At 44.1% G+C, this 18,142-nt stretch overlaps 1 protein-coding gene across 1 annotated transcript in view; it reads left to right on the forward strand.

Annotated features, from left to right (window-relative positions):
* Positions 1-1,794: 1,794 nt before the first annotated feature.
* Positions 1,795-18,142, forward strand: part of REC114 (REC114 meiotic recombination protein) — a gene marked incomplete at its 5' end in the record, with an annotated part of 56,155 nt that continues 39,807 nt past the window's right edge. The window contains one exon of the mRNA XM_018572297.1: positions 1,795-1,884. Coding sequence (XP_018427799.1) covers positions 1,795-1,884 — 90 coding nt within the window. The remainder of the gene's footprint in view (positions 1,885-18,142) is intronic.

Here is an 18,142-nt window from a genome sequence, read left to right on the forward strand (position 1 = left end):
ATTGGCCTTCTGGTAATCTGAATATTCATAGTAATAAAATTTGTCCTTTTTTTGCACTCCTGCTTAAAGGTCAGATAATGAGCATGGCAGTGGGTTGGCCTCAGGTAGTTTGAGATAAGGACCACAATGTATCCTGCGTTATTCATATTCCTACCTGTAAATAGTACAGTGTGTAATTCTATAACTAATACCCTTGATGTTAACTTGAATAATCATATTGCAGTTATAATTGTAATTTGACCTTTGCTAGACTTTGGGCAAAAACAGTGTATAACAACTTAGCTGAATTTGCTGCCCTCACTGATAACACACAATACGATCTGCACACTGCTGTGAGTATAACTTAATTACTGTTGCTCTAAAAAGGTAAAATCTTTGAAAGTATAAAGAGGAGCATAAATGAGAAAAGAAGTTTTACAATTGTCTAATATCCTGCGTTATAACACTGTGAACACTGTCAGGGTTATTCACGAAAGGGTGAAGAGTTTGGAGAAGGCAGGAGAAGGGAACAGCTTGTCAGTGATCTGAACAGAGGCGCGTTCCTCCTCGCAGCCGCCAGTGACAGCCAGCAGCCTGCAATGTCAACGCGGCCCACACGGCCTCAGGGGGACCCCTTTGTTCCTCGTCCTGGCAAAGTGTCAAACGAAGGGGTCCTATGAAACTCCAAAACGTTACATTCACATGTCATGCTAAAGGAATAGAAATAAAAAGGACATTCCGAAGCAGAATGGTGTGTGGACAACATATCTTCTAGCCTTTACAACCTGCCTGAGTGTATCCGGTAGGGATTTTGCATACAACTTTATACCATATAATTATACTTTCCAAATAAAACCAATTTTTATATCCTACAGTTCCTTACAGACAGTTACAAAAATGTAAAATCTAATCTCAATATTTTCAGGAAAAATAAGTAGATCAAAAGACGAATTTAACCCCTTCGTGACTGACGACGTACAGTGTACGTCGCCAGCATCGGGGCTGTTTAAACAGACTCCCGGTGACTTTTGCCGCCGGTACTCTGTTTAAACTTGTAGAGCCGACTGTCGGCTTTACAACAGAAGCGATCCTGGCGACTTACCTGTCGCCAGATCGCTTCTGTGTCCCGAAGAAGGGGCCGCCCCCCCCCGCCGGACACCCCCACCGTGCTTCCTGGGCTCCGTTGCCCCTCCTAAGGGCCCGGGACCGGCGTCCTTGGTGTCCGCGGGGAGCTGGGGAGGAGGTCGACGAACTTCCGTTCATCGATTCCCCTCCCCGTTCTATGGGACCGGGAGCGATGCAGATTGCATCACTTCCGGTCCCTGGGTCTTTTGGACCCCCAGCATGTGATAGCAGTCAAAGTAAAGTAAAGTAAAAAAAAAAACAGTTTTTGAAATGAAATAAAATAAATCTAATAATAATAAAAAAAAAATTAAGTCCCCCGCGAGCACGCGCGTTGCCGCGTAAACACGAGTCGGGTGCGCCTACGCATGAAAACGACGAAATTATATTCATTAAAACAAATGGGTATTTTATTGTGTTCTGGGGCATTTAATTAAGTTTGTCACTACATTTTGGGGTTTAATAAGGAGTTGCGCTAATATTGCGCTACATAAAAATTTGCAACTACCACCATTTTATTCTATAGGGTCTTGGCATTCAGAAAATATATAATGTTTGGGGGTTTTAAGTAATTTTCAGGCCTAAAATGTGGAATATAACATGGGTGCAAAAAATGGAAAAAAGGCCTCAGTCATGAAGGGGTTAATTATTACTTTAAAATATTTTTAAAATATTTTTTTTCCAACTCTCTAGGTATTTGAGTCTAATGAAGAGTCTGGAGACATCACCCTTAGCATCTTAAACACAGGTCATTTTCTCATCTGTCAAGGACATACATTGCTGGTAAGACAGATCAGTACTTGGATAGCTGTGTGCCTTTCATCTGTGTTTGCTTTCCAGCACGGGCATCCTTCATTATGACATCCACCAAGGTGACTTTCAAATGACCTAACGTGTTTTTTTTGTTGTTTTTTTTTTTTCGTTTACCTTTACTCAGACACATTGCTGGTGTGCTGAAATTATATGAATACTCATTAATATATGCTATACAATATTTGCACTACAATTGACTACAACAATATTGATTCTGTCACTGTTTTGTCAGCAAGAGGGAAAGCACGCATTGTATTTAAGAAATATTAGGTATAGCATTATAATACGCTATTAAAGACATCTTGTTATAACTTAATTTAATAGAGTACTTTGTTTTCTTTTGCTGCATGTATGTAGCTAGGGGATTTGGGCACTGAATTATACTGGCTAATCAGAGAGGAAGTGTTAAATCATTTATTATCAAAATTAATTGCAGCACCTTCAAAAATGGAAAGAAGGCCTCGTTCTAACCTATATTAAATATGTTGCGACAAACCTAATCCTACATCTGTCGCTATAATGATTCTAGTGATGCTTTTCAGTTTTAGATCTGTGAGCAAAATAGCCCATGAAACCGTGTCACATTACTATTAGTTAGGGAAGCACCAATATCGGTGCCGATACTGGACATTTACACAAGTACTCGGATACTAAGTGCCGATACCAGCGCTTTACATTTTTAAGCCAAAGCCGGTGCTGTAAACAGGTGTCGTGCTTCACAGGAACGGTACCGAGGTCCCCAGCAAGGCCCCGGCGGACTTCCTGTGAATCGCAGCATTCGTTTACTGCACCGACTGAAAATCTCCTTCTCCTCCACGCCGTTGCTGCCGAGACCAACCAAGAGGAGCCTGCACAGTCCAGCATTGACACCGCACAGCCCACCATAGACCCCACATAGCCCACTTGAGAGCCCGCACAGCCCGCCAAAGACCCTGCATAGCCACCTGAGAGTCTGCACAGCCAAGCATAGACCCTGCACAGCCCATCATAATCCCCACACAGCCCACCATAGAACCCACATAGCCCACCATAGACCCGGCGTAGCCCACCATAGAACCTGTGCAGCCCACCTGAGAGTCTGCACAGCCCACCAAAGGCCCCGCATAGCCACCTGAGTCCACACAGCCCTCCATAGAACCTGCACAACCTCCTGAGAGCCCCCACAGCCCACCCTAAATCCTGCACAGCCCACCTGAGAGTCCACATAGCCCACCATAGAACCTGCACAGCCACCTGAGAGCCAGCACAGCCCACCATAGACCCCACATAGCCCACCTGAGAGTCTACACAGCCCACCATAGAACCTGAACAGCCCACCTGAGATCCTCTGCTGGAGACATCAGGCTGGCACCCCAGAGCAGCACAGAGTATGTAGCTTCATATTATTCTGCATTGATAGATAATGCATTGCTGGGATTTGTAGTCCTCTATAGCCGGTTGCCATTGGGCATTGCTGTATAATGTAGTAATATCATTCAAATAATAGATAATAGAGAATTTGCTGTATAATGTATTGCTGGGATTTGTAGTCCTCTCTACATGATGGTATTATTCTGCATTGATGTATAATATATCGCTGGGATTTGTAGTCCTCTATACCTGGTGGTATTCTGCATTGCTGTATAATGTATTGCTGAGATTTGAAATCCCTCTACAGCTTGGAGTCAGTGGCAGAACTATCAGGGGCGCAGGGTTTGCAGCTGGGACCGGGCTGAGCGGGGAGGTGCAGGAGGAGAGCTCGGCTCCTGTGACAGGCGGAGCAGTCAGGATGGAGAGCAGAACACAAACACTCAGTGATCATGAATGATCGCTGAGTGTTTGTAAATAACTGAGGACATAGTAAGCTTACTTTGTCCCCAGTTATGAAAGAACAGGAAGTGCTCTACATCCCTTCCTGTTCATTGATGATTGTGGACATCGTAACTGATACTGTCTTCTCAGTTTATGAATGGACAGAAGCACTAATTTGTTACAGAGGCTGCAGAAATAGGTATTGAAGACTCTGTTTTCTCAATCTCTTTTTCTATTTTAAAAGAGAAATATCAGCGTTCTTTTTAGACCCCACAACAGTAAAGTTAAAAAAGTAATGTAAAGAAAAAAAACAATAAGGGGTAAGTGCTCATATTGTTTAGGGGGCTCAAATAAAAGCATCAGACCCACTTAGATTCCATAGCCAGAGAAGAGGGGGACAGAGGGGAGTGTCGAATGCCACAGGACCGAGGATCAGGCAAGTATATCTTTTTTATTTGAGCCTCCTAGACCAAACAAGCACTTAACCCTGAGGTAGTAGCCATTTTTTTAAGATTCCCAGAGTTCTTCTTTAATCATATCTAAATGCTCTTTAAAGTAAGATTGACATGAATTAAATATGGAGCTACTGTTACTGAGCTTCTTCTGAAAATGCTAGCTAACTGGCTGTTATGCGAATCTCACAGATTTCAATCCTCGAGTTCCAGAACAAGTATGCAGATCAGAAAAGTCAGAGAAAACTAATGCTTGTCCATGCCTCAATGTTTTGAATCAAGAGAGGTAACATAACATCTAGGCAGATAGCATTATCAGAAGGCGACATGACTTATGACAGCCTTGGGCCTATTCACACTTCTCTTTCATGTATTTTGCTGCATATAAATGCATTTCAATTAGAAACCCCATTATTTCCTATGTGGCCTATTCACATCTACAGTATACACTGCAAGTTAGTGTGATAGGGAGAAGGAAACTGTATGGTCCCATTCACTCCTATGTATGTGCGTTAACTCGCATACTGCAGTGCACATGGAACAGTCACCAGTGTGAGTCCAGCCTCACTGTTTGTCTAACAAGTTTCCTTTAACCCTCTCGCTGCCAAGGCCTTTTTTTTTTTGCACATGTTACAATCCACATTTTAGGCCTGAAAATTAAAATATTATGGGGGTTATTCACTCGGCTGCCAAAGGCAAAACCGAGCCAAAGTGAGCCAAATGCCATTTGTCTATTCACTTCAGCCATGTATGGCTGATTTCATCGGCTGGCTTCGGCTCCCTTCAGTGCCAAAAGCCAAAGTGAAGAAAACGTTCGACTCAGCCGATCCAACATGTGGATCGGCTGAGCCGAACCTCCCGCAGTTTACTCGCTGCTGTTCACCCCTATTCTCATAGGCCCGTATGCTCATAGGGGCCAAGCAGTAGTGAGTGAATAGCTGAATGACGCCGAACGGCATTCGGCTCTGTTATTCTGCTCGCTACCTCTGAGGTACGAAAGTTAGGAGAGACCCCAAGCTGAAAATGAAAAAAAAAAAAAGTGCGTGGGGTTCCCCCTAAAAGTCATACCAGGCCTTTTAGGTCTGGTAGGAATTTTAAGGGGGAACTCCACCCCAAAAAAATGGGGGGACAAAAACGTGCAGTTCCAACCAGACCCTTAATCCGAGTACAGGCTTGGCAGGGCAGGAAAGGTGGGGGAGGGAGACAAGCAAGAGCCCAGCCCCTCTTTGCACCATACCAGGCCACATGCCCTCTGCATTGGGAAGGTGCATATCCAGTGTCCCCTCTGGAAAAGCACCTTGTTCCCTTGCCATTGGAGACACTTGTTTTTAGTGCAGTGGAGATGGCTTAGGACCCCTGTCAGATAAATGCCATCTCTGCCCCAGCAGATTTCACCTCACTTCCTGTCTGGGTGACAGCTTATGTGTAAGAGAGTGTGCCAGTGTGTCCATAAGACATGAGTTGTAGAAAAATCTCTCCAGCTGGCACTGAACATGAATAAAAATAGAGATTCTAACCCATCTACATGCTAACTAAACTAAAAAAAAAAAGTGTTGCATGAAGTTTAGTTTCAAGGGGCAAATATGGCAGTTGCCTTAGCAGCTACTCCATATGTCAGTTCTAAGGGATCACTTCATGGAGAAGACTAGCTCAATATTCATGTAAATAAAGAAGGATTTACATTTTACTGATGTATCCACTTTCCATTTCTCTGTCATTTAGATCACTATTAAATGGCCAGACACAGTATATTTCTTGCCATAAAGCTACATTGTCCAGATTTCACGGTGATGTCTTGCTTATTGAGTAATAGGAGAGAGCTGTTGCACAGATTAGATGCAGCTCTGTCAGTGATGAGACAGAGATGGCTAATAACATTATAGGCATGAGCTACTGAAGGGGGAAAATGTGTAGAGTTCAAACTGCATGTGTACAGTACATATTGTATGTCTCATACCACAAAGAGAGGAACTGGATGGGCCTCACATGCCTCAGTCAGAGTTGTGCTGTTACACAGTTGTGAAAATATGACACAATGAATAGTCATAGTTAATATTCATTTTACTGTGAAGTGAGAATTTATATACCCTGTTTCCCCGAAAATAAGACCTACCCCGAAAATAAGACCTAGTACTATTTTTGGGAATTGTTAAAATATAAGACCTACCCCGAAAATAAGACCTAGTTGTGACCATTCCCAGGGCCAGTGGTGGCACAAGGGGGAACTTGAAGAGGCGGGAGAGAATCAGCGGTGCCAACAAAGCCAGCGCTAGAGGAAGTGAAGCAGCACCGGAGGGAGCAGAGCCGCATAAGCCGATGCCTCCTCTATAGAGCTGGCTCCTGTCACAGGCGGAGTGATACCAAATGCACTCCGCCTGTGAGAATTCGATAGTGAAATTGCGCTTCGCTCATCCTGGCAAGCGATTGGTTAGCAAATTGCTCTTGGAAAGGTACGGCACCCCTGATTGCCCTGATCACCATATTGTTGGACATGAATAAATGTGGTTTGTTGTACATAAAAAAAAATAAGACCTACCCTGAAAATAAGACCTAGTGTGTTTTTTTGAGCCCCAAAAAATATAAGACAGTGTCTTATTTTCGGGGAAACACGGTAGTTTTTTTTCCTTAAGCCATGTGTTCATTGGCATTAGTATCTGTTTAATATACTGCCATCTTGTGGGCATTTTGGTTATTGCACCATGTTTTCTGCGTTCCCCCTTTTATGATGTATTTCCCCCATCTTCTGAGGAGTTGTCTTCTGGCATCAAAATGGCTGATAGTAGCATGGCCACAAATTAATCTGCTTGCATGGGGGAAACATTATCATCTTTGACCTTCAAATACCATCTGTTCATTCACCTTCTGTATCCTGCTGCATGCAATAAAGCTGTAACCTGCTGCATGCTTCATGGATGAAAAGGTATTTGGTGTGTTCAGCTATCTGATAAGGATTGTCCGCAGTGATTATATCTGCTTATACAGGTCAGGCATAGAGGTCTCAGCAAGGGATAAATTGCTAATACAACAATCGGAGTCAGAAAAGTCAAAGATGATAGAATTCCTACAGCCTGCTTGCTGTGTATATGTGTGTGCCTAAACTACAATCAAGCTTAGTGCCATCCGCCATCTTGTAAAAGCACATGGTTGCATAAGCTTACTGCACTTCACCTGTGAATGTTGAAAACTGTCTCTCTGCATTGAACTATGTTACCCCACCTGTCTAAGCTGCTGTTTGTCTTAAAGAGACAGTAACCATTTTACAGAATAAGAGTTGCTGTGAACTATGAATGCCCTATGCCTCAGAGTAAATGTGTGAACTGTGAATGTTTTAGAGATAGTAAATGTGGGAATAACAAAAGCCTAATTTCTTAGATATAATAACTCTCAGAGAGTGTAAATGTGTCAATTGTGAATGCCTCATGAATCAGAGAGTCAAGCCGGGTACACACAGTGCAAATTTTGGGCGGTTCCTGATGAACCTGCTGAAATTCGCACCGTGTGTGTAGGGGGGGCGCTGTAGGCACCCTTCCGCCCGGCATCTCCCAATCGATTGAAGGGCCCGAACGGAGCTAGACAGCGTCCACAGGAGCTTGTTCACACCATATCCAGACCAGTTCTGGATGCGTTTCCACCTACGTGTTTATGCACATTTTTGATGCGTTCTGGTGCTTTTTTCAAAGTGGTTTTGCTTGGGTTTAAGCGTGTTCCGCTGTGTTCTGGTGCTTTTAAATGCATTCTTGCATGTTCCTGTGCAAAAAAAAAAATCATTGTGTACAAGCCATAAATGTGTAAATGCTTCATGCCTCAGAGAGAGTAACTTTGCGTGCAGGATTTTTATTTTGCCTTCATTGTGCGTGCTGCAAATGCCTCAGAGACAATAACTGTGTGGGCTGCATAATGCTCGTCATTTTCTGGCACATCCCCATTTAGATACTGGTGTAGACATATTCACACAAACCTAACATGTGCAAAAACTAGTGGAATACATATTTCTGATCTTGCGACCTGCGAAACGGGGTGCTTAATGCTAAACTCCAGGTATAAAAACTTTCTTTTAAATGCCTTTGCAAACCCAGATATTACTTTGTAAAAGTGGTGGTGATGTCATCGCTGTGCTGCACATAGCTTGTGGGAGGAGCACAGCAGACCCTCTACAGGCTGTCTGCAAAAAAGAAGGGGTGGAGACTAGAGCTGCAACAGTTAATCAATTTAGTCGATTAAAATAGACGATTGAAAACGTTGGCAACGTTTTCGATCGTCGATTCGTCGGCTATCGATTGCTTAGCCTGTTCGGGGCTAAAGAGCCCTTTTCAATAATAAGAGGTTTCCTTGAGAGATTCTGACTAAATTGAAAAGTGCTCACTATTAAAATAAGCTGATCCTTGCCTGCCCTCAGTACAAAATAGTTCAACTTGAATGATGTTCCCTTTTGCTCATGTGGTTAGCACTTTCCTCCCTGTTCACATAGGAAAGGACTAGCACCTGTTCACTAGAGCTGCAACAATTATTCACTTAAAATCGATGATGGAAAACGTTGTCAACGTTTTCCATCGTCGATTCGTCTGCTAAAATTCAAATTTCCCGCTCACGCCACGCACGCGACGGTTAAGCCGTTTTCGCCACGCTCACACGCCCACCGCACACACTGAGGACATGCGTCTGGCCCTCTCCTCCCGGTGAGCTTCCCGACTCGCTGCTGCCCGCCGACAACCAACAACGCCGCTGCCCGCCGACAACACCGTCATTCAAAGTAAGTCGAGATCGGCCGGGAGCTTTGTAATGTTTCCTGTGTGTTTTTTTTTTTTAAAGCGGCACACTGCAGAACACCAGCAGCTATAGAGGAACAACAAATCCCAGCAATAATATATTAAGCAGCCTATATAATGTATTATTGCTGGGATTTGTTGTTCCTCTATAGCTGGTGGTATTCTCCATTGCGCTGTATAATGTATTATTGCTGGGATTTGTTCCTCTATAACTGGTCAGTGGTAATCTGCATTGCGCAGTATAATCATTATACAGCGCAATGGAGAATACCACCAGCTACAGAGGACTACAAATCCCAGCAATAGTACATTATTATATAATGTACTATTGCTGCATTCCTCTATAACTTCTGGTATTCTGCACTGCGCCACTGTATAATGTACTATATTGCACACCACACTTTTTTTTTACTTACACCGTGCCAAGCTTGCTCCCGTGATGGACTACAATCTCAATAGAAACTAGTAGTCCATCACTGGGGCCTTTTAAAAAAAAATCTGATTAATCGAACTTAATAATCGGCTAACTAATCGATTATGAAAATAATCGTTAGCTGCAGCCCTAGTGGAGACAGGAACGGTCATCTTGCACAAGGAGAGAGAGCAGCAGTGACTGGTCTTTATTACAGGAAGTTCCTGCACAGAGGAATGGTTTCACACTGGGTTACTACACCGATCTGGAAGAAATACACAGAGCACACCATGATTCAAGGAAGAATACAAAGAAAGATACAAATTCTCTTATATTTAGACAATATTTGCTTATCTGAGTTCAACTTTTCAATAAGTGTAGCGCTCACCCCCTAAGGAGCTGCTGGAATAACCAGATATTTCTGTCATCAAGACGGAATGTACCGCCCAATAGAATTCACAGCACTCCTTAGGCCCCATTCACACTGAGCGACATGAAAATCACGGAGCAAAATCGCTCGAAATCCGCAGAAAAAAGGGTCATGTTGGAGCGACAAGCTACAGCGACGAGCTACAAGCGATATTGAGCGGCGAGATGTGAACAGCTCCATTGAAATGGATTGGAGATGCTACATAGAGCGATATCGCGTGGAAATATGAGCGATATCGCTGAAAAAAATTGCGCGATAAATCGCTCAGTGTGAATGGAGCCTTAGAGAGTTTTGTAAACAGCTTTACTGGACAAATATATATGTAGTGCTAAACAATACATAAAGAAAGCTCAATACTTGAATGAACAATGGTCAGTAATATACAGTTGGTATTTAAACACCCAACAGCCACATCTATCAGTATACTGAGATTAGTAGTACTGAACTATCCCAGAGACAGTCTTTGACGTCAAATACCTAGTCGCTAAACTTTTAGTCAATCACCAACTTTCTACACTACTGGCCAGTAGCAATAGTTTAGGCTAGCCATCGTTGGGGCCCATGCCGTATTGCTGAGATGAATTGCAAGAACAATAATAAGTGACCAAAGGCCTCTCACCACTCCCGGGGTCAACCTTGTAGAAGGGATGTCTGTCAGCAAGAGACGGAAGTCCCCCTTCTCTCAGGCCAACACCTTTGCTGGTCCTGTGCTCTCCTGAAGAAGATCTCTGGTCACCGGAACGCTGAGTAGCGCTCTCTCTCTCTCTCTCTCTCTCTCTCTCTCTCTCTCTCTCTCTCTCTACGCTGCACCGATGACGCGGCTCCCTACTGAAGTCAATTGTCTGAACACAGCAGACCAGGTTGAAGTCTGGTCCCAGCAAGGCCACCGAGGCCCGGCCTCGCGGCGGCACTGAGCAGAGGGGCAGCACTGGTTTGAAGTCGCCCGAAACATGGAGTTCCGGGCGGCGGGTGGTAATTTGTTTTCTACATTTAGCTCTGCTTTGCACAAGTAGAGCTAAATGTAAAATAGGAGAAATCACCTGTTTCTTTACAAGTAATCTCGGCGATGTCGCAGAGATCACTTGTAATTAGACTGCCGGTCCGTCCTCCACAAACTATGTGGTATCCCAAGTACTAGGCACCACACCCCCAGAAATTTGATACACAGCTTAGAACAATTGGAGATGGGGTTACTCAGTGACCCAGGACTGATGGACTATAAATTAAGAATTATTCAAGAGAAAATTAAAATCACAACAACTTTATCAAAAACAATTTCCATGTAGTGTTTGCGAGACACCTCTTATAAACGATTATCTAAATTAAGCACAGCAACATAGACAGTCTCTTTTGTGTATTGAATGCTAGAAATAATTCCAAGTGTTTGAAGATAGGAATGCTTGTTGGTATATAAATCATGCCGTGCTGGTTTATAATGTTCTCAACGCATTTAGCTGAAAAGAGCTTCCTCAGTGGCAGGACGGCGGTCTCATTTATTCAATAGAAGTGTTTGCCGTTGGCCATGTAGCATGGTACCACAAAAGATAACAATCAGTTCTTGGGCAGCCCTCCCTTTACTTTAGATGTACTCATTGCCTTTCCATTAGCATTTGAGGGGTGTACTCATTTGCTGTCCATCAAGTTTTGAGGTGCATGTAGTCACTGGCTTTCCAACAGAGTTTGTGGTGGGGGGGGATACGCTTAGAACAAGAAGTGAACATCCCAGTAGGTGAGGGTGAAACGTCAAAGAAAAACAACACTAAACAAAGGCAGCCATTGATGCTCTACATTCTGCAAGAACGATGTTGTTTTCAGTGTTAGCCAGAAGACCTTTATGGCTAAAGCCATGTACAGCAGACTCCTCATCCAAGTCAAATTGGTGTAGGATCCTATTTGGCGGCTCATCTCTTTTCAGCAGTAGTTTGGAATCAGCAATCTCCAAGGTGACCGCGAGAAAATCTGGATTGCTTCCCCAAGACAGAAGAGTTTGCCATCAACATTCACAACCTGACCACAGACAGTTTGGAGACTGGAGTAGAGATACCAGGTCTTATAGGCCTTGCATGGAATTTCGTTTGAGTTGGAGATCCAACCAGTCCTCATTTTTATGGCTTATTAGGTCTAAGACCTCCTGCTTTCCAGCTCCCTCATGAATTCCTCCCATGTTTGCCTCTGGGACTTTTCTAGAGTCTCTCCCTTCCTCTGGAACTTTTTACCCAAACCTGTCTGACTTTCTTCCACTTTGACTGCCTTTAGGCGATCCCTTAAGACTCATCTCTTCAGAGAAGCCTATCCCACCTCAAACTAACGACTCATCCATTACCTTCTCAAACAATTCATCCCCACACAGCTTCCTCCTCATGCATCACTTGCCCCTCCCTTTTAGATTGTAAGCCCTCAGGGGCAGGGCCCTCCTTACATCTTGTCTTGAATTGTATTGTGATTGTAATGTCTTCCTTATATTGTAAAGCGCTGAGCAAACTGTTGGCGCTATATAAATTCTGTATAATAATAATGTCTTCTGCCCCCTAGGGCAAGCAGAAACCCTTTTGAAGGTGTCTCCAGCCAGACTTGCCAGGTGGGTGCTAGTCTGTACAACTTTCAGCAAGTCTGGGTGGCTCACATTCAGGCCCCTTGGGTTCTGTCAATTGTTCGAGTGGGCCATCACTGGGAGTTTACGTCTCTTCCTCGGGACCACTTCGTTCCAACTCATCCTCCAAATTGTTGAGAATTACTTCTGATTTTGCTCTCATCTGTCAAGACTCTACAAAAAGGAGCAATTCAGATCGTGCCCAGTTGGGACAGGTTTTCCCTCTTGTTTCTTGTCAAGAAGTGTACGTGAGATTTAAGGCCGGTACTGGATTTGAAGGCTCTGATCCGAAGAATCAGAGTTCATAAGTTCTGTATGGAGTCACTCCAGTCAATATTTCAAACCATGTCGCAAGACAATTAGATGCGACCTCTAGACCTGGAGGATGTGTCCTTGCATGTTCCAATCCATCTGAATTTCCACAAGTTCCTTCGCTTTGTGGTGGGGCAATTCCAGTTTTAGTTTACTTGCCCCTCTTTGGCCCTTTAGCATCTCCCAGGACCTTCTCCAAAATGCTGCTGCCATTCATCTCCTTATTGAGAGAGAGAGGTCTCAGTGTATCATTACCTAGACGATATTGTCCTCATAGCTCACCAGCGTCACGTTCTGCTACAACACCACAAGATTCTGGTGCGAAAACTGACCGATTTTGGTTGGCTCATAAATTGGAGGAAAAGCCAAGTGGTGCCAGCTCAAAGAATGCTTTTTCCTGATGTGATCCTGGATACGCAGTAGAACTCAGTGGAGCTACTGGTGCAGAAAGCGCTGGTCCTTAAGTCTTGAGTTTCCCAGCTACTATCTAGATCCCATTTGTCTGCAGCCCATAGGCACACTACCGGCTGCGATCCCGATGGTGAAATGGGCTCATTGGAAGCTGAGACCTTTCTAAGTGGGGTTTTTAAGGCAGTGGAGATCCCAAGCCCTCTCCCAGAGGATTCAGGTCTCTCCTCGCATGAGGCAGTCCCTCAAGTGGTGGCTTCAAATGTCCAACCTTCAGAATCACCACAAGTTGGTTTCCGATCCTCCTATTGTGATCACTTCGGACGCCTCAGGTAAAGGATGGGGGGCTCATTTGGGCGACCTCCTGGTTCAAGGCCAATGGAACAGTCAAATGGGCAGAGAACCTTCTAATATCCTGGAATTGAGGCCTTGTTGGGCATTCCAGCAGTGCATCGAAGGGGCTTCAGTGTTGCTGCAGTTGGACAACAGGACAGTGGTCTCATTTATTCACCGTCAAGGCGGGACTTGCAGCCGTGCCTTTTTGTCGTAAAGTTGCCCCCATTCTAGATTGGGTGCAGGAACATCTGTGTAACCTCACAGCGAGACCTACATCCCAGCACGCCAAAATTTCCTAGCAGATGTTCTGAGTCTGAAAGTGGTGAGCAAGCACGAGTGGTTGTTGAATCAGAAAATCTTCCTGTTTGTTTGCAGCAGGTGGAGCGATCCAGATTTAGATCTAATGGCATCGCTGGCCAACTCAAAGTGCAATGGCTTCATAGCGAGAGTGAGGTTTCCATCAGCGGAAGCAGTGGACACCCTGACATATGTGCCTATGTGTTTCCACCGATACCTTTGATTTCCAGACTGCTCAACAGAATCTGCAGATACCCAGGAGTAGTGATGGCAATCGTTCCCAGATGGCCTTGTAGGCCGTGGTTTCCCCTATTGCGATCTGTGGCCATGGAACCACCAATACTGCTGCCCAACATACCAGACCTGCTTCAACAAGGTTGTTTGTTACACCCTCACCCGGGCAGATTGCATCTGGCAGCCTGGAGACTGAAAGGGTCAGACTAGCCAAGCTCGGCTGTTCTTCTGCAGTGGTTAAAACCTTATTGAAATCCCGAGCCTACTCCACAAATGCCGTTTACTCCAGAGTATGGTCCAAGTTCAAACTGTTTGCTAAATCTAAACACTGCAATTCTCTTTGTCCCTCAATGACTGATATCCAGGATTTTCTACAAGCAGGTCTGGAGATGGGCCAGAGAGTTAATATCCTGAGAGTCCAGGTCTCGGCCTTGTCATCTTTAACTGGAATTTTTGTACTTCTCATTCCTTGGTTAGTCAGTTCCTAAAAGCCTGCTTGCGGATTAATCCACACAGGCACTCCTTTGTCCCTCCTTGGGATTTGAATTTGATTCTGGATATGCTGTCTGTACCTCCTTTCCATCCAGAGTATTCCTCTATATGGTTAATTACTCTAAAAGCTGTATTCCTCACAGCGATCTCATCAGGGAAGAAAGTTTTTGGACATTCAAGGGTTGGGCTACGCAATACCATATTTTAACTACTTCCTAGACAGGGTGGTATCAAGACCACTTCTACACCATTGTCCAAAAGTTTGCAAGTCCTTTCATTTACATTGTTTTACTAGTGTTCTGGAAAATCCGGAGACTGCCCCACATGCTGTCGGGTCCCGGTCCGAGCTCCTATGCGAGGACGTACACGGAGGGGGCGTCCACCGGCACATCCAGGCCGTGCAGGCGCAGACGCCAGAAGGGGCGGCGGGACGTCATTGCGCTAATACGGGCCGGTGACTTCATCACACCGGCGCATGCGCAGTGACGCGTCCCCGGCCTATATGAAGCACCACAGGACTCTGAGTCAGTGCTGAGTGATCTTCAGCCAGTATTGGATGTCCCTGCCTTGCTCCTGTTTTCTAAACCTTATTGACCTGGCCTTCCTCCCTAACGCTCCACCTTGGATTACCCTCTGTACCTTGCTGCCCGCCTGTTATCGACCCAACTTGCCTCTTGACGCTCCGATTGGATTCTGCCTTGTACTTCGCTTGCCCGCCTGATACCGACCCGGCCTGTCTCCTGACTTCCCGATTGCGTTGAAGCACCTTCTATGCACGGCTGACTACTCTGCCAGGTCTCCGATCACCACAAGTGACCCAGGATCCGCATCCGGCACCCGTGCACCCCCCGCCTGAGCACACTGTCCTCAACCCCAGTGGTCATCAGACGGGGTTGCAAGGGAGGTCCTCCTCGTCACCTCGGGCCCACACCACAACTCTAACACATGCTCTAGATGTCGGCGAGACTTTGAAGACTTATGTTGAATTATTATTACATAGTATTTATATAGCGCCAACAGTTTGCGCAGCGCTTTACAATATAAGGAGGACATTAAAATCACAATACAATTCAAGACAAGATGGTAAGGACTGCCCTGCCACTGAGGGATTACAATCTAAAAGAGGAGGGGGAAATGATACATGAGGAGGAAGCTGTGTGGGGATGAATTATTTGAGAATGTGAGAATATGTGATTGAATCATATACAGGTGAAACTCGAATAATTAGAATATCATGCAAAGTTCATTTATTTCACTAATGCAACTTAAAAGGTGAAACTAATATATGAGATAGACTCATTACATGCAAAGCAAGATAGTTCAAGCCGTGATTTGATTCCCTCTATGAATTAGTGGTGGTGCATTTGGAGATTTAATCTTTATTTTGCAGTCAGGAGATGGACTTTAAAATGGGTTCTGTATTAAAAAACCAAATCACATTAAAGGGTCCATTTGAAAATGCTTCAGTTGTACAACAAGCCATCTGCTTAGTAAAATGAAAAGCAGATGAATTTCAGCATGTGTCTGTGTTCTAAAAAAGGGCATGTTTTTCCACATTGCCACAAATGAAGCAAATTCTGTACTAAATATTCTGGAATAGGCACAATTAATAAAATTGCATACACACAAGGATAGGATTAGACAAATAATTTTTTCATTAAAAAAGCATTATTTCATTAAAATAATCATAATATGCATCACATTAGTACCTCAGATTACTATGACAGTAAATAGATTTTAAATGTCAAACATGCTACCTAAAGATAAGAAACACCTTTGTTTTCTTCATTTTAGAGTAAGGAATGGTTAAAGGCCCTTCCAGTCCCCACTGGGGTGATTTTCCGTCACTTCTTGTTGTCACCAGAACAGGAAGTAAGAAAAATCTCTGGAGCAGAGATATAGCCAGCAATAAAACACTTCTGTTAGTTGATTGGGGAGAGGGAAGAACCTCTGTCAGTTTTTTATTGTTATCTGTTTTCTAGTTAAAGTGAACCTTTTACCTCCTTTGGCTAAAGATCACATCAGCATACAGCTCTGCATGCTGATATGAAATCATAATTTATTAGTTAAACAAACATTTTCATTTTACTTACAATTTCTTGTTTTCTTCTTCCTGGTTCTCTTTGGCAAAAGTAATGTAATGTGCCCACGTTTTGCATCCTGGGAAGGTTACTTCAGCAGTGCATTGCTGGGAAATCTCATCTTCAATCTCATGAGACCTCCCCTGAGATGATGTGCATGGTCACATGTCCTAGTCACATGTGCCAGAGTTCCAGGAAGTAAAGGGAGATGGATTCATCTGCCCTTAGTAAAAATGGCCACTGTGAGAAGAATGGGGGAGGAAAAGAAAAACAAGGTATGGAAAAAATTAAAAGCCGGCAATTATCTAGAAGTATGTGTTTGTAGATTGTCATTACTAAACATTTCTAAATGTGTCTTTGTTGTTATTTTGAACATATAGGCAAAGTTCCTCTTTAACAAAATGTCCTTACTTCCTGTTGTGTCACTAGGACAGGAAGTAGAGGGAGGTCACCCTAAATCTGGGCATATATCTGTACATTTGAGTGATTGAACTTTTAATTAAATTTTTGTCGCAGTTGAGAACAAAATGGTAATTTTGTTTACCCACACGGAGATGGGATCGAAATTTCCCTGTCCATGGCACAAAAATCCAGCTCTCATCGTAATGACAGAACAGCGTCCCCTAGTTACTAGGTAGCCAGGGGACGCTGATCTGTCATTACAATGAGAGCTTAGCAGAGCCGGCTTTGATATCACCGCCGGCTTCGCTAAGCTCTCATTGTAATGAAAGCTGGTCCCGGCCAATAGAAAACAGTTGGGCGGAGCTAGCTGTCACTACTCGCTCCGTCCAATCCTTTTCTATTTTTTGAACTGGTTTTCTATTCTGCTCGGTACCACAGAGCCGAGCGGCATTCGGCTATTCACTCACTGCTGTTCGGCATCTATGAGAATAGGCGGAACAGCAGCAAGTAGCCTGCCGGAGGTTTGGCTCAGCCGATCCAGATGTTGGATCGGCTGAGTCGAACTCCTGCACTTCGGGTTGGCTGAACATGCTGAGCATGTTCGGCCGACCAGAAGCCAGCCGCAGCAAGCTGATGTACGGCTGATTTTAGTCGGTGTACGGCTGAAATCAGCCGTACAAGCCTGAAGTGAATAGCCGAACAGCGTTCAGCTCACTTCGGGTTGGTTATTCACACGGATGCATTCGGCAGCTTTGTGAATAACCCTCTTAGAGTAAATTGGAGTTCTACTTTGATTAAACTAAAGGACAAATAAACGTGGTGCCCTATTCTTCTTTATGACCTGCAGTGTACAGTATGGGGTCTATTCACAAAAGGGTGAAGAGTTTGGAGAAGGCAGGAGAAGTGAACAACCTAGGCCAAATTAGCAGAACTGGAAAGTGAACTGAATTGGAGAATTTTTCCAAATCAGCTATTTTGGCCTAGATTGTTCACTTCTCCTGTCTTCTCCAAACTCTTCATCCTTTTGTGAATAGACTCCTATATGCAGGGCTTGAAAAATTTGGCGGTGTCTCACCAGTCAGTCAAAAATGTCACCAGTCAGCATGACCGGACTATAGCCTTGCAATATATGTTAAAAATTTTTGGGGACAGATAGAGCTTTGTTTTGTGACCCCACGGGGGGTTATTTTTTTAAACTATATCATGAAAAAAGTACCATAAATGT

The sequence above is a fragment of the Nanorana parkeri genome, unplaced genomic scaffold (assembly GCF_000935625.1).
Source record: "Nanorana parkeri isolate BGI_ZX_2015 unplaced genomic scaffold, ASM93562v1 scaffold1992, whole genome shotgun sequence".
NCBI classification, from domain to species: domain Eukaryota; kingdom Metazoa; phylum Chordata; class Amphibia; order Anura; family Dicroglossidae; genus Nanorana; species Nanorana parkeri.